Source organism: Sipha flava, unplaced genomic scaffold (genome assembly GCF_003268045.1).
Source record: "Sipha flava isolate LNK unplaced genomic scaffold, YSA_version1 51_pilon_pilon, whole genome shotgun sequence".
NCBI classification, from domain to species: domain Eukaryota; kingdom Metazoa; phylum Arthropoda; class Insecta; order Hemiptera; family Aphididae; genus Sipha; species Sipha flava.
Genome location: NW_020273468.1, coordinates 676,822 through 697,818, shown reverse-complemented (window position 1 = coordinate 697,818; position 20,997 = coordinate 676,822). Strand labels below are relative to the sequence as shown.

The following is a 20,997-nucleotide window of genomic DNA, read 5'->3' as shown; positions in this document are numbered from 1 at the left end:
AATTTTATTTGCATTTAATTTTTAATTTTTTATATGGTTTACCACTAGATTTCCCATTTACTTTTATTAACGCAATAGTTATTTTTATTAAGTTGTTTTTGATTTTATGACGTGCATTGTGTTTCTTATGGTTATTGTTAATAATGATAAATCAGTATTTACATTTATTGTGGGTATTGAAATATATATAATTTAATAATTGATAAGGTATTAATGGAATATAATATATATTTAAAATTTATTCATTATTGTAAAATATGACACATTTTTAACATTTTTGAAAATTCATGAAAAATAAAAAAAATTTCATATGGAATCTCTTAAAAGGTTGATGATTTTATTTAGATACATTTTCTTTTCTTTAACTTAATGTTTATTTTAAAATCATACTTATGTTTACATTTGTGTAATTACTATACATTTAAATTTAAATAAATGTGATTTCAAATCATTCAAATTATTAATATTTTATTTTTATACATACTATCTATTTAGTTGAAAATAGCAATTACTTGTTGTGTTTTCAAAAATAATATTCGCGTATTGGGCGTATACTTCTTTTATGATCGCTGATGGACCAATAAATAATAAATGCATGTAATTTACTTCGTTGATGTTACCTAAAAATTTTGTAGTTAAAACAATTACACTTCGTTAATAAAACCTATTTTGGTGTATATTTTTATTTAATATAATCATAAAAATATTTTGAATTTCTTATACGCGTACAAAAGTTTCATTTTAATTGTTAATTAAAATTTGAAAAGGAAAGGTCATAATAAAATAGTTGAAAGTAATTTTTTATACATAATTTAAGTACTTAAAACATAAAACTTATTGGATAATTATGGTAATATTAAGTTATAAATTTGATAGTAATGTAAAATATTGCCAAAGTTAAATTAATTTTTTTTTATAGATGACATGATTGAAACGGAAAATGAATCCCTGCGTGAACGTGTTGGTGATTTGGAAAAGAAAGTTTTGGAACAAGGTGACGAAATTGTGTGCCTACGATCAACGTTAGCCGATGCACTTAGGCGGTTGAACCAATTGGAAGGCAGTCGGACATTAAGTCTTAACACATCCGTTTTGAAGAATGGAAATACGCCTAGGGCGGGTACGTTTTTCGCTAATTATTGTATAAATCAAATGCTATGGATGATAAATCGTGTTGCGTTTTATCAGAGAAAGCCTATAAGTAATATCAAACAAATGCCGCGAAAACAATCAAAACGAGTGGAAAGTTTTTTATAGGTTTTCAGTTGGTACCTGCAGTCCATTATTTGTTATTTTATTTATCGAGGATTGATATATTCTGTTTGAAAGTTTACGCAATAGCAATGCCCTTGATTAAACACTTTAAAGAATAAATAAAAACCAACGTGTTCTAACTATGCAATTAAATTCGAAGTGAAATTGTTTGATTTATTTTTTTTTTTTTTAGCATGAACTAAATTGCTCTCATACTTACTATAATTGTAAACTTGCTAATCATCTATTTTCATGATGCCTTGCGATGTACAGAATATAATTAGAAAAGAAATTATTAAACTTAAAAAACTATACTTTAAAAATATAAATAATTATATTAATGATGATAATATGATTTGCTTTAGTTTGAATTATAAATACCTAAGTAATATATATTTTCTAAAAATAATACTTTTGTATACGTTGATGTTTTTTTTATTTCCTATTACAAATCTATATTTTGTAAATTATTTATTTTACGCTGATTAATTTAATGTTTTTATATGAGCACGTGTAAAAATGTCATATTATTAATAATAGAAAACCATTAATATTAGTGAAGTAAATCTATTATTTTTTAATTAAGATATTGACGGATTTCTTAAATTACTGTAAACTAATAGGAGAAAAATAGCAAAATATTTTAAAACCGGTTTATATTTCAACGTAATAACAAATCAACAATGAGAAGATTTAATTGTATAAAATGCTATTTTCAGGGGCTCGTATAGTCAATCAAAATGAACATTTGTATGATATATTGATGGGCTGGACGCCTATATCACATGATAATATTTAATTCATGCTTGCCTATAATAATAGTTAAAAATCATAAAATCTTAATTTCACTGATTTATTCATATGTTTTAATTTTTGAATTTTAAGTTTTAATGTTAATTTTTTTTTAGGTAATCATTATGGTGGAAATGGTCATCATTTAATTTCACCAACTTTATCACAAAAAGAAGTAACACTTCGCTATAGATCTACAAATGAGCATCCAGTGTCTGCCCTAAGGGACCCAGTCAGAAGAGTCCCTAGTCACAATAGCACACATTCTTCTTTACCTCAAAGGTAATATTTTTATTTATATTTATATTGCATATTATTATTTATTGTTATGTAATTTTTACTTGTGATTAAATTATTTTAGAAGGGCTGTACATTATCAATCTACCGGGTCATTACATTCAGATTCACCAAGTTCAAGTAGTGTATCACCAGTGCCTCCAGCGTCTCCATCACCATCACCTACAAGGCCTGCAACTGCTCAAAAATCACAGCGTTCAAATGGCACAAATTTGTATAATTCTAAACGATGGAGTTCTACTGGAGACTTCAATCAGGCGCAACAATTTAGTGTTGCACCCCAATCTTCCACATTAGCTTCCAGGTGAACTTAATGGGGTTCAATATATGTGTGTCTTTAGTGTAACTATATGTAGTGTATACATAGCTTATTTATTTTATCTGGTTGTGATTTTAAATACATTAACACATTTCATTGTAAAGAGTTAGAATTATGAAAGGTGTAAAAAAAGAAATTATAAATAGATACAAATATAATATCAAGTTTTCTTCGTACAAATATAAAATAATGATTTCTAGTGTATAATTAAATAATAATGAATAATACAATAAAAATATTTATTATTATTAAATTGCATTTATTATGCTCAAAAACTAAAGTATTTTTTTATGAAATTTGAATTTGATAACAATTACTTATATTTATATTAAAATATAAAATATAACACTTACATTTATATTAATATTATTCAGTTCACTAGATTATTCATAAAAACAACCTTAATATTTATCTTCCCCTTGGAGAATAAATTAATTAAAAATGTGCATAACTACCCATATTACTTAAAAAAAATATTATTACATTTATTAAATGTGACTATTGAACACTAATACAATATACACACAATAAATCTTTATAATGATTTTGTTAGATAAAATGAAGTAATAAAAAAAATATATATATATATTTGCATATGATAACTTAAATTTGTTTAAAAATTAAAAATTATATACTATTGTTATAATTAAATGAAAAATAAAGTTATAAAATAAATTTATATTTTTACTGAAATTTGAACATATTTCCTTATATTTCTTTCTTCCTAATATATTTTATTTATAAATTATTTTGTTTTCATTATGAATATATAGTTATTTTTTTAGTCACATTGGTGAATTATAAATTATTTTTATATTTTTATTCAGATGTTAGGTTAAGTTATATTGTCTTATAAATATTTAAAGTAATAGTCTCTTTATAAATCATAAATATTTTATTTTCTTATAATTCAAATTAAACAATGAAAAAATTATTTAGTTATTATATACCATTTAACTATTTTTGATAAACAATATTTTACAATTTGAATTAAGTAAAAATGTAACTTAAATATTTAATAAAAAAAATTAAAGATGTACTAAAAAATTAAAAAAAAATACAATAATTTTTTTATCTATAACATAATATAAATAAAAAATTATAATTGATATTTAAATATTAGTCCAATCAAGAATTAAGTATTCATAAACATTTAATCATGCTGAATATGCATTCACATTTATTAAGCATAATGTAGAAAATTTGTTATTATTTTATTATTATACCTTTAATACTTGATTACAAGTAAAATTTAAAAATATTCTGTTAAATTATTCCGATTATATCTTTTATAAAGTATTCAACTTAACTGACTATTCATGTTGGCTTCATTTATATTATGCTTTAAAATAGTTTCACTTTTTTAAAATATTGCCAATTCATATTAGGATGTACTTAGTTTTTATTTTAATTTTAAGCAGAGTGTATATTTGAACTGTGAACCAATTTTTTTTTTTTTTAAGTAGAATTTTAATCATTCTTAACTGTATACATTTAATTAGTTAAACATCAAATAATAAAAAGGGTGCAAAAAAAAATTAAAACATTAATTATAAAACAGTGTGTGTTTTAACGTATGTGAAACGTAAAACATTTGCGTTTTCACTATTTTATGTATTATTAATGTTTGTGTTTGTTTTGCATGTTGTGTGAAATTGTGATATGTAATTGTAGACTTGGCACAAAATCATTGCTTAATTTGAACTTGCGAACACCTACACAGCAAAATCACAACCATCATTATCATCAAAAGCATGGGTAAGAAAATGTTATAATTAGTATATATATATATTTTTTTTTTGGCTTATGAACTTTTGGTAAATAGGTTTTAGCTGTAAAAAGTTTTATGGGTTCTTATTATATGTATTATGGCATTGTGATGTAATAATCTACTGTGTTTGAGTGTTAAAATATTGGTAATAATGGTAAATTCTAAAAACATATTTTTGTCTACTCCTAAAACATTTTTTGTTGGTAGTTTTGAATTCTTTAAATTCTTAATGAAATAATTTTTGGAAATGTCTTATTTCTTGTTAATTTAATTCTTAAGTGTATCACTCATCAGTTTGATTGTTGGTAACTTAGATATCATGCTCTAAAAATATTAGTTTTGTGAAAGATAGTGCAATTATGCTTTATGCTCGATACTAGATTAATATTATGAAGTTAGTTTAAATTCATTAAAATTTAAACTGAAAGTGTATTTAAACATATGTATGTATATTGTTAGTGGAATTTTTTTTATGTCTTATTCAAGTATACATTACATTAATCAATAATTTAATTGAAATTTGTATCGGAATTAACCTAATGTAACAAAAAAAAAATTGTTCATTATTTTTCTTGGTAAAAAGTGTTTCATTATATATTTTATAATATATTGATAAAGATATAAACTGAACTTTTCATTAAAGTTGAAACCAATGATGAGTCATTAAAAAAATCATTTAATATGTTTTCTTTTATATTTTTTATAACATGATAGAAAGATGTTAATGCATTTAAATGTTAATTAAATATTTTACTTTACATGATAAAAAAATAAGTTACAATATGTCAGAATTAAAAAACAGATTTTTGTAAATAACAGAATATTTTCATAATGTTTGCTATTGGTTTTAACATATTTTGTATTTCAATCTTCTATGTTGTATTTTTTGAAATCGGTTTTTTGTACTCAAATACTTTAACTAAATTTGATTGCAAGCCTAAGTATTATTTTAGAAATGTATAAAATGAATAATACATTGTTAAAATAGTGTGCTTATTTTAGTCAAAATGATTTAACTTTGTCATCATTTTTATTATTGCAAACAAATACTAGATAGGTAAAACCAATTAATTGTGTGATTTGCAAATGTTGGATTCTTACCAGGAATTAATCTCAATCATATATACATTTACACACACTAAGAAATAGGAGTATTATTTTTCGATATTTATTCCTAGATTTACGTGTATATTACATGTTAAATTGTTAAGTAGCTCTAAAACAATCAATACTGAAATTGAAACCGACTTTTAGTCATGAACCTAGACAAGCGGAACGTTCTGTTGAATAATGAGTTACCTAAACTTGACAGGTCACAAAAAAAAAGAAAGGAAATTATTTGAAATCAATTAAATTCAGAAATGATTACGAAAATAATATCGAATGTTAATTACTTGGCTGTATACGTTTCTGTTATGAAATACTTTTTATGTTATGAATAAAACCTAATAAATACAATTTGAAATTTTCTAATTTTTTTAAATTCGTTACGTAATAAAACTCATGTTCATACATTTTTATGGAATTTACACTGGTTTTATAATTGAAAAATATTGGAAGTATAATTCAATACTTTATTATTTACTATAATTCCCAATTGAGGATGTAATACAATAGTTAGAATATATTTGAAAGAATAGAAAAACAAATCTATTTTTATTATTAACTTTTTTATGTACAATTAAATTATTTAATATAGTTGGAGCACAAAATGCATATTTAATTTTCATTAAATATTTATTCGTGTTTTCAATGCGGTTTTGTGTGGTATGCAGATAACAATATTTTTGATCGTGGGATCTTAAAAATATTTATTTTTTTGTAAACCGCACAAAAAAATTGTATTTCATGTGAAATTAAATTAAATTGGAAATAGAGATACGAAGAAATATATAGAAAATTCCGTGTTCGCATATAAATTATTTGATAAAATTTCAAATTTCAATTAATTACATCAATATTTAACTATATAATAATTATCTACTAACTATATTTGAAAAATTATTGTTTCTTTTAAGATCATTAATAGAGCTGTGAATTTCTAAACATCTTTTTGATGCATTATTTATTAGTTTTTTTCTTTTAAAACACTTATACTCACCTACTCACACATGAATTTCAAAAACAATTATTACCAGTAATAACCTTTAATAATTTACAGTTTTTCTCTCTTCAACTATAAATATTGTATGCATTATAGGTATGTAAATCGTTTGGGGGGTAGTGTTGGTCGTTGTACATTTATGATTAACACGTCATTAAATTTGAGCGGAAAAATAAAACAAAATTAAGGGCGAAACATTTTCAACGTCGTCGAAACGTTGTTCAGATCTCGGAAAACCGTGTCGGGTACGAATCACGGAATTCTTGTATATTTACATTTTTCCCGCGCTCCGCGTAGAGTTATTATTTTTTTTTTTTAACTCGACGTTTATTGATAACGAATTGGTCCACGCTAATGACCGATAGGCGATAAACATTATTACCATTTTACCGCGTGTGAACATTTCGTACTATCGGTTTGATAAACGCGAGCTGAGGTTTTTTTGTTTTCTTCGTTTTTTTTTTTTTTTTACTAGGTCCACTGTCTACGTGTTGCATTGTCGACCTTGGGCGCGTTGGGAATTTTTTCGGCTTGGGAGGGGGGGGCAAGTGTCGTTTTATTGACAAATTGCGGTGCCCGTGCGCGATACGCAACGATGGGCTTATCGGAGATGCGCGTATATCCCACAACAGCGGCGGTTGACAGCGACCGACACGGGGCAAGGGCGGGGGCACCGCTCAATTGTACCGGGCGTACGGGTACACGTTAATATATATAGCGTTCGCTCGACGCCCGATGACTTCATACCGTCGTCTCGTCTCCAGTCCGACAGCAGTGCGTGTTTTTCGTCCGGCCGTCGCGCACGTTCGCCGTCGTCCCGTCGTATCAAGTCCAGCCGTCACTTATCGTACTAGTACCGTCCTTGCCGGTGTTCGTCGCTTGTCGAGTCCGAACCGCGCGTTAACAATGCCTGCAGCCGCGGCCGCCAAACCGAACAACCAGAAGTACGTACCCCATTATTTCACGTCAGATCCAGGGTCGATTTTTCTCAGGACCCGTCGCTAGAAAACCGCGCTCGAGCTTGCGGATATCGTTCAACGCGCGCCCGTGAAATTCGTGTGCGCAACACGCCTTAAGGTTTTCGTGGTGCTCCAGCAATCGTTAGCCGACAATCGCTTCGAAGTGTTTTCGAAATATTTGCTTGCGTACAATTGATACCCTTCTTTTGTTACGGATGTGAGTAGCGAACAACGTTCTCGTACCGATCAAAATCATTCACGTAATTGAGACTCCGATACCAAGGATTATAGTTTTTTATTATTTTTACCGCTGCACATCGTGATATTAATAAAAGGGGCTTATCCCTCTTCCCCCCCTCCGAAAATAGATTTCCTCCTATATGGGTCGTGATAAGAGACAAGGAGTGGAATGGCTCATACGAGGACTTAAAAAGTAGATAGGAGGTTGATAAGATTATCTTTATAAAAATGTCTCTTTTAAGACCCTCTAGTACGTACTGTATCGGATGTGGTTGATGTACGGGTCTTGATTGTTCGTAATAGAACTGTGATGCGCTTGTATACGTAACGGTAATGTCTACGAATTACGTAATAAGATATTTTCAATCGATTAATATTTATGGGTGCCTTTCGGCCTATTATTGACAACATGTTCAAATATTTTGACCTTTGTTTCGAAATATCTTGAGAAATATATAGAAACTTATAGAAATATCTATATATGTTATAATTGAGCTTGGTTAATCAACCATATATATATATATATATATATTAATTATAAAACTGCTGTTGGGTGTACTGTTGTTTTCATTTTGAACATTTTTTATCGAGATATGAATTTACTCGTTATAAAACGTTTGGCGAGTTTAACGTACAGAGCTATTGGGGAAGTACAACAAAATCGTTAAAATCCCATGTAACACATATCTGATCATTTTAACGTACTCGCAGAGCAGATGTAAATTCAACATAAAAGGAATAGAGGGACTCAAAATATAAAAAAAAAAATAGTAGCTTAAAATTGGGGTGGCGTATGGGGTTTACGTTTTAGTTATTCTCGCTTTCAAAGTAGGTATTCAACGTGTAGGTTTGTTTGTTCCTTGCTTATAACATACCAGAAAACGTTAATAAAAATAAAATTCTTATAGCTTCTTGTTTTTGGATAAATGTATTTAATAAGTTGTTGAATAGTTACAACTATGTCGCACGATTTACACGTAACATAATAGAATATGAAGAGTTTTTAGAAATTCGCAGTACGTTATGAAAATATTATTATTTTATTATTTTATTTATATTATATATTAAATATGAAAAAATTTATTTAAATTATTATTCCTTCATCTTTTCAGCATTTTATCGCATACGTTTATGGTCTACATTTTTAGAATCATGCTTCGCTATAGATAGAAAATAATTATGTAATAAATGAATAAATGAATAGTTTAATTTACATTATCTGAATTTTAAATTCAAGTAATAAGTGATTTTAAGTATTTATTACAGATCCGACAGTAAAATGATTTAGTAGTTTTAACTCTTAAATCTAAAGTACTGTGTTTTCGTTACATCAAAATTATTATGTATTTAATTTGTTATCAAATAAGACTCATTGATTTTAATTAATGTTTAATTTCACATTTCATAATACAAAATATTCCATATCATTCATTATTTAATTATTTATTTATCACATTAATCAATAATATTATTTATATCAGATATTTATTTTGAGCCATTCCTTATGAATATTATTAAATTAATAGTGTACAATTTATTTCTAATATACAATTTTAAATCACACTAATTATTATTCAAATAAATATTTAGGGATATAATTTATCTCAGAAATCGTTTATGTCTATCATTAAAATGCTATTTAGGTATTATTATTAAGTCATATTATATTTTATAGAATTTAAAATATCAGTATTGTATTTATACTTTAAGAAGATTTTTATATTTCAACTCGTTAAAAATTAGTAAATTAAGTATAAATATTTTTTTTTTTTGTTGGTTGTGTTTAGAATGATTTAATATATGAAATAAATAGAAAAACGGATTCCTTACCTTTATTTTTTTAAATACATTTCATGAAACATTGTAAAATAATAGTCATTTTGCATGTTGATAGTTAAAAAAAACTATGCCTATATGTCTCGGCAGAAAAAATTATTATATTTTTGTGTTTTGTGAAAACGTTTAATTTTGTTTATTTTGTTCCATTAATATTTGAGATGTGTATGTACTGAAATTATTACAAATCGTTTTCTATAGCAATATTATAGTTACGTATTCAGAAGATAAAGTTTCCTTTTCTTTTTGTGTTTTTAAAAACGTATTTATAACACTAATAATACTAGCCATATTGATTCGTTATGCTGACTGCAGTATTAAATTTTGCGCGGTCAGAAATATTGTACTTGATATATAAGTTTGGTACCTTCACTTGATAAGCTATGTGTGGTTTGACTGGGGACCAAATAAAAGCTGCTCAGCAAAAGTACAGCAAATGGTCGATAATACCTTATGTATACATGATAAGATAAAAATACAATTTCGTAGCCAATTTGATTAAATATGCTTATTTAAATAAGTATTTAGAGAATCGTATTTATGTAGAAGGAGTTTATGATGTACAATAATTTATTGTTACGAAAATGTTTTTTTCGTTACAAAAATGCCAAAAACTAAAAAAAAAAAACAACTAATTAATTTCATTTACCTGATGAACTATTTATGTTATTTTATTATCAATTTGTCTTAGTTTTTTTCAATTTCTGTTGCTACCAACTATATTTATATAAAAACATAAACACATTAATTTACTTTAATTATTTTAATTAATTTTGCGTTTAGAAAGTTGGACAAATTTTTCTAGTTGAAACTCATGTTTTTTTTTTCTGTGTAACGTATAATTATTAAAAAATGACGTCCTTGGGTAAAAAAAAAATATATAAAAATATTACAATATAATACTACATGATAATTTAATAGATTATAATCCATTAGATATTGTTTCTGATTAACTTTCGATCGATTTGAATATTATACTTTTAAAAGTCAATCGTAACATGCACTAAAACCTGTTTCTATTCGTTTTTATTTCTATCGATTGTTTACCATGATAAATAAATACATGTCTCATCATTTTTTATGTGCTATTGTTTCCGACATCATATCGATAGTAAAACACTGTTACGTTGCGTGAATTATTTTTCAATTTACCGTAACAGGTAGGGCTAATTGTCTGTATACGGAATTACAGTGTGCCTAGAAAGCTTGAAAACCCTGAACTCGTACAGATTACATCTATAGTGTATGTATATGTTTTAGTTGTTTGACTAATGTTATTTAATCAGCCTAAAGCTGTTGAATAACGTTAATTTTATCGGCTAGTATGAAGATTTTCCATTTGTATCGGTGGTTAAAATCCGAAATGTTGACATTAGCCTTATATCATTAGCTGATATTATCCGATTAAACTTAAGTTTATCCGTCCTTCGGACACTAGCCGTAACATACGTATATTTACGAAATCGATTCTTAGTCCCTGATTCTTGTTTTTATCATAACTCGCGCGGTGTTTCGCGAATTTTACTCTTCTAGTAAAACATATGTGTCTTGCGATTTTTGTGAAAGCTTTTCGTTAATTTTTCGTCTAATCATATTTAGTGATATGTATCAATGTGATAGCTCGAAAGCAATGTTTGATTTGTACCAAGGATTTCGTTGTGATTACAGTAATGTGCTGCAATTTAATATTGATTTGGGTGATCAAAACAATTTACTGTAAATTCTGTCAATATAATCAATCGGCTATCCATGTTTTATTTTTATTGGAAAACGATTTCGATACTACAATATTGGTGGTGTTAATATATTTCCCGTAAGGACTTGCAGTCTCAAGTTCGAAACGTTAATACATTTCTTTAATATATATACTAATAACGTACTCTGAATAATGACCCATTATTTAGACAATACCAAATGATTTACAAGTACTTGGGCCTAGATCGAAATCGTTCTATTCGTGAATGAAATATCAATACATAAAGTGATCAAAAATTCACTAAAAGGTGTGGTCCTTTGAAAATGGATCGCGACATTATTTGGAAAAATATGCATAGTATAATAAAGATATGTTTAACGTATATATGTTTCGGGATGAACACGTGACAACAATTATTTCTAAAATAATACAAAAATAATTTTTATTTAACTTTAATTAACAAACTTTATTTTCGAGTTACGGTAGTTTTTAGGTAAGGGTGACTGGTCTAGGTACGTGTTAGTATTAACTTTAGTATATATTAAAGTTTTAGTCGTAACTTGCTGTTACGTTTTTCACGACGAGTATTAATTGCAATCGAGTTGTCGAGTACGTGTCAATTATGAACTTGACCACGATTCCACCGTACGTGGGTTTATTTATTAAAACGGTAGTTTATGAGTTCAAACATTGTCAAATTAGCATAGTTGTGTACCGAATAACATGAATTACATTTCTGTTATTATCATAACACTTAGATAACCACATTTATAATACAGATGTTTCGTGGACGTACATTTATGTTTGGAATGAATAGTTTATTAATTGAAAAAACATACGTATTGATTTTTTTTTTCGGGTTGAATTTAATAATAGGATAATTTGTCGTATTATAAAAATAAAAAGTGTACGGCTAATGAAATATTCAAGGTAACCACGAACGGAAACGATTCGAAACAACAACAATTGCATCGATGTATTCGTGTACGGTTGTGTCCAAAACATTTTATCGGAGTCGGGCAAGTACTCGGCTTTGTAAAATTGTTCGAATCGAGTCAGAGTTCTGGACTCGACCATATTATTGCAATCAACGACAGTAGAATGTCATCGCTTCGGTATTTTATCATCACTATAACGAAATGTCATACGGATTGGTAACCGCGAATTTTTTCTCGAGTACTCGAACCCTGAACCATGGGCGTATTTTAGGGGGGGGGGGGTGAAGGGACGATCGCCCTCCCTCCCTGAATCCGTATTTAAGGAATTGATTTTATGTGAGATACACATTTCAAATTATTTTAATGTGGATCATTTTATAACGAAATCAAATTACGCGTGAACACTGAATCGGGCTTTTTGTCGGGTCCATACTTAGTGAAAAATCAAATAAAATACAAGCGTAACTTTCAGAACGCAGACAGGTGTTAAAAAGGAACCAAACAAAATCGATTCTAAGTGGATCCGGCATTAGATTAAAAAAAAAAAAATACCCCCAAAAATATTAAGGATTCCCCTGATTTAAAAATTATCAAAAATTTTACTTGTAAATGTTGAGCCTGAATTAAAGAAAAAATTTGAGTCCCCCCCCCCCCTTAAAAGTAAGTCTAAATACGCTCCTGCCCTGAACTCGCCTCGACATCAACGAACAATGTTCGTGCAGCTCTCTGTATAGTTTATTGTTCGCGCCGGGGACACCGAAACGAGACCGCCGGTTTCGCGTCGCGCGTTCGAAGGACAAACCGGTAGGCATCTCGACCGCGCGCGCCTCGGCGAAACGCGTCGGTGCGGTCTCGTCTCGCGGTACTCTACGTCCGATCCTCCGGAGAAACGATAAATATTTGCGGTCAGCAAATCATCTCTCTCTCTCTCTCTCTCTCTCTCTCTCTCTCTAGACTACTGCGCAACACACGTGATTACCGTATAACGTTTTCGTTGCGCCGCTTAACGACGGACCCGTTCTCTCCCACCGCCGTCGATCACGTAAACTCCGGGCAGTCCCCGACCGAAGATTCGGAACGTTGTTGCCGCGCGCCGCGTTTTATCGTATTTAATCCGAAGCGGTCGTGCGCGTACCGTTTGCGCGTTCGCAACAACAGTAAATAATGTAAACATCTCGGGCTTGCACTCGTCCGATATTATAATAACGCGCGTCGACCGTAAACGTGAAAATCCCGTTGGTCCGCGCCCCGTTCCGGGCGTTGTTTTGCCGCGAGTCGTCTACCCGACCCGTTTCCGGCGCCGTTCGGACGACCGAAACGAACGGAACGGTAATCCGCGGCTGTGCAACGGACACGTATCGCCGCGGTCGTGCGCGGTTCGACGCGACAAACGTACGCGCAGGGGCGGAACTAGGGGGTGGATATCGTTACATTTCTTCGTATTGGTTTTTCGCGATGATTAACGACTAATGTGATTTTTTTAACCATTTTAATTACTGATGTTAGGTTAAAACCCGATACGTATGATTATATATCAGTTGTCGGAAAACAATTCTCTAGAAGAGTAACATTTGATTATTGGTCTGTATCAGAGGTTCCCAAACAGGGTGCCGCGAGATAAAATTTAGGGTGCCGCAAAAATATTCGAAATGTATATTTATTTTTAAACGCCTTCACGAAAAATATAGCAGCACTGCGAGCAATAAAACACACTATACTCGATGTCTTTAGTATAAAACCTATTGTGTATAATTAATTAGGTATATAAAATATAATTGAATGAATTAATTATTAACACGTATAATTTTTACATAGTAACACCGAGATGTTCAATGCATTTTAATTTTCATACCGGTTCGATTGCTGTCGATTCGATGTTCTAAAGTTATTTACGGTGAAATGCTAGTGACTTTATCTTATCTTTAACGCTGAATAAAACCGAAGTTACAAAATATAAATTTAAATATACGATATATTAGTATTGCGTGTTCAGTGTAAACTATGGAGTGTAGGGCATAGGGTGTTATTTTTAGAGAAAACAATAAAGGGGGTGCCGCGAGTCGAAAAAGGTTGGGAACCTCTGGTCCATATGGTAAGTTTAACAACATTTTTCCCGGGCGCAAAAATTCCTGGTCCCGCGGTGGAAATATCCACGTCTACGCGTACACGACGGGTCTCGGCGCGTGCTCTCACCGGCCACGGTCACGGCGCACGGCCGTTAAACGATCGTTACCGCTCGGACCGGTCCCGCGGCCTATATTTTCGTACGGAATCTGTTTCGCCGTCGGACGCGCGCGCCGCGCTCATCACGACGGCGGCGCGACCGGCCGAAACCGATTTCAGTCGACCGCCCGAGTCGCGTGTTCGCGTTCCGTCCGGTGCTCGTAGCGTTGTCCGCGTCCGCCGTTTTGTATTCCATTTTCGAGCCGATATCCGATCGGTTTTATGTAATACTTCGTCAGTCGGTTTTCGTCGTCTCTTTCGCAACTCGTGTCAGCCGTACACGCACGTACGTCGTCGATAGTTTTTTTTTTTTTTGCTTTCCACCGTAACCTGTGGCTGTTGATCTGTTCCGCGTGGCGAAATGCCGCTGCACCGCACCGACGTCAAAAGGTTTTGTATTAATAACGTTCGCTGTGTACCGTTTGTACTGCGTTGTTGTGATGCCGCCGTCGTTCCGCGTTCGGTCAATCTTAAAAAAAAAAAAAAAAAATATATATCGTTACACTAATGACAATACCACGTATCTAAATTTCACCAATTGTTCAGGAGAATGAAAAAAACTGAATAAATTTTAACAAATATTAACCTCATATTTTTATCAGATTTAGTATCAAGGCCGTAACTGGAAAAAAATTTCGGGGGGGTCTAACATTATTATTTAATACAATTTATAGTTAATAAACTATATTCATCGCTAAAATGTTTCTACTTTGAAAATTTCGGGGGAGGTCCGGACCCCCCTTGGACCCCCCAAGTTACGGCCTTGTTTAGTATAGATTATACTAAATAATATATCTAATTTGGAAGGGAAATAATTTAATAATTTATTTTAGGTTATTGTACAGAAAATAAATGTTGTGCCTAAGGAGATAACAAATATTTTGATTCCAAAAACTCATTTTATGTAAAATTTCAGATACGGGGTATTGTCATTAGTGTAACGATATATATATATATATATATTATACAACGTGTAGAGAGTTTGGGAACGAACCGCGATTGGAAATCTTTACCTCGTGCGATTGTTCATAATATTCATATTCCAAACTTTCCGCGGTGCGCAGTGTCGCTCTAGCGATGCGCGTATGATTGTTATATACGTTTCATTGTGTACGCCGCGTGCGTTTATGTTAATAATATCGTGGTTTGTTTTTTACAGCACGCGTGACGCTACGTACAACAATGAGGAGGGAAGCGTGCGGATGTTCCTGCGAGGACGTCCCATAAACCTGTACGCGCCGACCGCCGACATCGCCACTTATGACATCACCAAAGTGGCCACCGCTCCTTCGTCCAAGCTCAAACTCGATTGGGTGTATCCTTTACTATATATCGATATACTTCCTGTACGGTTTTTCGATCCGCGCTTGTAATTTTTTTTTTTTTTTTTTTTTGTATTTATCATTTGGCTTCCGAGTTTAACCTTCGGACGAATCCTGAAAAAAAAATCTGAAACTCGCACCGTAAAAATAATAATATTGTTACGTATCGACTGTATGTAACGCCGGTCATGTACTTTATTAAAACGATTCACAATTTTTTTCAATTGCTTCTCAATGCAATCATTGTTTTTCGGTTAAGATTCGTTAAAAGTAGACAAGTAGTAACGAAAATTCCGTATACTTCAATTATTGCTTTATACATTTCTTTTGGTTTAAATAACAAAACTGTATAGATATATCAATTAATCTTCCAATTAGAATAGATCGTTCTAACCGTACGCACATGTACGTGTTCGTTCTATTAATTTTGAAGCATTGTAGATTTATTTTTAACTCTTACTTCCAAAATCCGCTTGTTTGATGATCATTATTTTTTTCATGTCGCAACATTGCTAACTGCAAGTCGTTTCTACAAACCGCAATCTTCTATTACATCAAAGTGTGTGTGTTTACATACACTGAACAACAAAATATGCGCTCTCGGTCCGAGTGAATGTTCCGAAATATAACCTTGTGTCAAATTCACAATATTTTGTTATTTGACATCCATTGTCCGCGTTTGAAATTATTTCTTCGGTAAACAAATGATACGTCTACGATCGGCGTTTTTCGATGCATTTTGTACATAGTGCGATAGAAAATTATAGGTGGTTAGATATTAAAAATGTTTATCACTATATCTGTACACATTTATACATTGTACATAGAGTAGGTAGTGTACGTGTTACTACATCAATAATTACGACATTCATTACTGATCACCAGACATAAAATTACTCTTGCCACGGTTTGTGGCCCAACTGCATATTACTTATTGTGCATTTCTGTCTAACCACTCGCACGAGTTGTTTTTTTTTATCGTGTTACGTTCTGCGTGTGTTTTGTGGATTCAAAAATTGTTTTACTAGTCACCTCAGCAGTAAGTTTCACATGTTGATCCCGGGGACCTGTCGAAGTCTTTCGGATTCGAACTTTCGCGATGATCGCAACGACTGCTGCGGTCGACTATAGACTATACATTGTCGGAATATATTCTGGTTAGGTTTTCTAACCCGACGATCGATTTAAATTTTCATCGATTTTATCTTTAAAACTTCAGTATAGGATTATTATTTTTTGTTCCCGCATTGCCTAATAATGTCCAAACTCGTAACAACTGACCCCTAGCCTGGACTATTGTTATATTGATTATAGACCTCATTCAATATTTATATTACATCTACAATGTTCGGTCGATATTCACATTGGTCAATACTTTTCTATTGTAAATAAAATATTGATGTAAACCTTTACATAAACGTATAATTACATTCATTAGAAACTGGTAAATATGACAATAATTTTCATTAATTATATTTAAACTGTGTAATCGCCGTTTAGTACATGGTAGAATTATGCTAAAAGAATTCTTACACCATGGTTTTCTAATGTCCATTGTAGAAAATTCATAAACTACTTATCGTGTAATTATGTGCAATAATATATTTAAATATTTATTTGACAAAAATTATAGTTGTCCCCTTAAAAACTAATTTAATCCATGTGTATAGTTAATTCATGTTAACTTACCCATAATGAATAAAATAAACAAATGTTTTTCGAAACCGTAATTAAACGAGTCAATATTATCTTTTTTATTTATAATAATTGACCATGTATTGACTACGTTGACAGAAACACTATTTTATTTACGTTGGGCAAATCAATTATGTTTATTAGTTTCGTACTTTCGCCCGTTCGATAATTTTGATTAATGGTCTTTGTGATAACCGTTATGGACAGTGTTTTACATTTTTCGAGAATACAAATGTTCACAATATGCATAGTCATCATAATAATTTTATACATTAAAAATAAAATCAAAAAATCTTTATTAGAATTTTTTAATCCATACGCACTTCTACTTACGCGACTTGATATGTCGAATTCAAATGTACAATATTTTAATATTGATTGATGTTACGAAAAAAATTCTTCCTTATCCGAATATTTGAACAGTTATGGGTACAGAGGGAAAGACTGCCGTTCCAATTTATATTTGTTACCCACGGGCGAAATGGTATATTTCGTGGCATCCGTGGCCGTGCTCTACAACGTTGAGGAACAGAGCCAGAGGCATTATTTGGGACACACCGACGACATAAAATGGTATGGTTTTACAATAATCGCAGTATAGCCCGATACGGGATTTACACGATCTGTTTTTTTTTTTTTTTTTTTTTTAACCAATCCCGGTTTAATCGATTTTCTCTATTTTCAGTTTGACCATCCATCCCAACAAGTTGTTGGTGGCTACGGGCCAGACTGCCGGACACGACAGTCGCGAGGGAAAAGTAATGATGAACATTAATATTTAAGCGAATAATACGATTGCATTAAATCGTATCCACACAAATGTGTATTATAACTCGTGTATTTTTTTCCTCGCACAGCCTCACATTCGAGTGTGGAATTCCGTCAGCTTGGCCACGGTCGTCGTCCTTGGGTTGGGAGAATTCGAACGGTCCATCAGCTGTTTGTCTTTCTCTAAAGCGGTAATATTTACAATCGGGGTTTTTACCGTAAACACGACCACGTTAATCGTTATGATGATTTTTCTCTACAGGACGGCGGTAGTCTGTTGTGCGCGATCGACGAAGGGAACGACCATAACATATCCGTTTGGGACTGGCAGAAGAACGAAAAGGGTCACAAGATCACGGAGACCAAGGTGTTTAGAAACATTTGTCGAAAAATATTGTTGTATAATTATTATTTCGCCGTCACCAGAAACTAACGATTGCCTTTATTTTTTCTTCTGTAAATAGTGCTCGATGGACACCGTTGTTGCCGCAGAGTTCCATCCACTGGAACGCAACCAGATCGTCACCTGCGGCAAGGGTCACATCAGTTTCTGGACATTGGACACGGGCGGCACCCTGTACAAGCGCAACGGGATATTCGAAACGACCCGGGACCGTCCGAAATACGTGACTTGCTTGGCATTCACGCAGAACGGAGATGTGTTGTCCGGAGATTCCAACGGGTCCGTCGTCATATGGTCGCGGGGTGAGTGATTGGATATATGGTGTTCTGGGCCGTTGTAATTTTTACCTCCTCCAACTTTTTTTTATGAACTCATAAAAATTATAGTTATTATAACTATAGGTTGTGTAATTAATATAACCACGACATTTAAAAAAAAAAAAAAATGTTCTACAGTACCAACGCATTTCCTGAATACGTCTTTACGTTGTATTTTTGTTCTTCTATTGTATAGTTTTTATGTTTATTTAATGATTTAACGTTTTTTCTTGGTCACAGGTACAAACAATATCAAAAAAGTCGCTAGAAATGTCCACGAGGGATCGGTATTTTCCATTTGCGCTCTTAAAGAGGGAAGCATCATAACCGGTGGCGGTAAGGACGGAAAACTGATCCAGTTCGACACTTCGATGCATCCCACTGGATATGAAGCACAAGTATAAACTATATTACAGTACAGCTGGCATAATAAATAGCGTACCGTTAACCATTATAAAGTAATAAAATTCGAAACTTTAATAAAATTTATGTTATTCATATTATATTGTACGTACAATTATATGAGCTATATGTATATTTATAGTATATGATTATACATCTTCTCAAGAAGAAAATTTCTTGCAAATTATTTTTTATAAAATTCCATTACTACTGACTAAATATTGATCATAATAAGTCAAATTTTAAAGAATTTGTTATCAATTTACACAGTTGTCAGATTTGAGTTTAGCTTAAGTTTAATTTATCATTCTTTCAAATATTCTATTAAAAATAAATGTTAAAATTTTCGTATTCAATGCATAACTAACTCAACTATTGATTAAAATCTTTTTAACTTAAACTAAAAATTAAATACATTATTTACAATGACAATTTGTATTGTAAAATTCCATATGTTTTTTAGATTCTAGTTAAACGAGAAACGTATTGGTTTTATCATGATGTATTTTTTTTCTGTGTATATTATTTGACAAAAAATTGTTCTACCACACAATCTACTACCAACTAATAAGAAATGTTGTTTGATTGGTACTTTGAAGAGAATCATTTTACAAACTTTCCATCAGTTTTCTTAATTATTATGAATAACTGACAAGCAAATTAAAAAACTGGCAATATTTATGGCATACCAGTTTTCAAGAACAAATGGTTTAGTTTAATTAAAAGATTATTACATCAATACTATTTACCTATATCTGTGTTTCACCTGACTAGAGTCTCATCCCATCTAGGACGTTTTTTTTTAAAATGTACCTATCATTTATTTATTTTTTACTTTTAAACAAAAAATTATTAAAATGTATTATTTATAACTCAAATTCATGCAAAGTACAATAAAAACAATATTTTACTGTATAGATTATTAAGACTTCACTTCAAACCACCCGAAAAGATTTGAATTACAATCAAAGTTAATTTTTTCAGTTAGTTTATCGATGAATATTATTGACCTAATATGTTATTTTTCGTTGACTACTAATTACTTTTCCCTAAAAAAAAAAAATTACTTTACTAAAATAAATTAAATTTAGGTGTTTGAAAATTTTGCCCATACAAAAATATCATCTTATAAGACACTTGTAAGAATATTTTGTCCTGTATTAACTAGCATAATCAATAATGTATTTGTTTATTTGATTCAGATGCATTTTAATATATGTTATAATTTGTTACGGTTAATTTATGGTTTTGATTTATTATTTTAATCTATGTATAAGTTGAAATTTTAGTCTTTGTTTTTTACGCTTCATTAATTCTATAAAATGTGTAATGATTTAAATTTTAACATGTGTAATAATTTAAATTTTTTAAAAATTAAGGTAGCTGAGCACTTGGGAGGTATTCGTACAGTATCTGAAGGTCGTGGATCACAGTTACTTGTGGGATCCACTCGTAATTGCATTCTGATAGGATCATTGTCAATGGGCTTTAGTCCAGCCGTTCTAGGCCATACCGATGAATTATGGGCCTTGTGTCCTCATCCAACATTGGCTCAATTTCTTACAGCTGGATTTGATCGTATTGTACAACTTTGGGACTCGTTGTCTCACTCTGTTGTATGGAGTAAAGACATTGCAGTGAGTATTACTGGAACTATACTT

The 20,997-nt window shown here is 30.9% G+C and overlaps 1 protein-coding gene across 4 annotated transcripts in view; it reads left to right on the top strand.

Moving 5' to 3' along the window:
• The window catches only part of LOC112690774 (echinoderm microtubule-associated protein-like 2), a 49,724-nt gene that overhangs the window by 26,609 nt on the left and 2,118 nt on the right, over positions 1-20,997 (top strand). For 3 of the 4 annotated variants that reach the window (XM_025564873.1, XM_025564870.1, XM_025564871.1), the window contains exons 3-14: positions 920-1,120; positions 2,163-2,328; positions 2,408-2,647; positions 4,337-4,420; positions 15,589-15,744; positions 17,870-18,019; positions 18,132-18,204; positions 18,304-18,405; positions 18,477-18,581; positions 18,679-18,919; positions 19,175-19,332; positions 20,716-20,973. In XM_025564873.1, coding sequence (XP_025420658.1) covers positions 920-1,120; positions 2,163-2,328; positions 2,408-2,647; positions 4,337-4,420; positions 15,589-15,744; positions 17,870-18,019; positions 18,132-18,204; positions 18,304-18,405; positions 18,477-18,581; positions 18,679-18,919; positions 19,175-19,332; positions 20,716-20,973 — 1,934 coding nt within the window. The remainder of the gene's footprint in view (positions 1-919; positions 1,121-2,162; positions 2,329-2,407; positions 2,648-4,336; positions 4,421-15,588; positions 15,745-17,869; positions 18,020-18,131; positions 18,205-18,303; positions 18,406-18,476; positions 18,582-18,678; positions 18,920-19,174; positions 19,333-20,715; positions 20,974-20,997) is intronic. The other variant, XM_025564874.1, reaches the window with a different exon arrangement.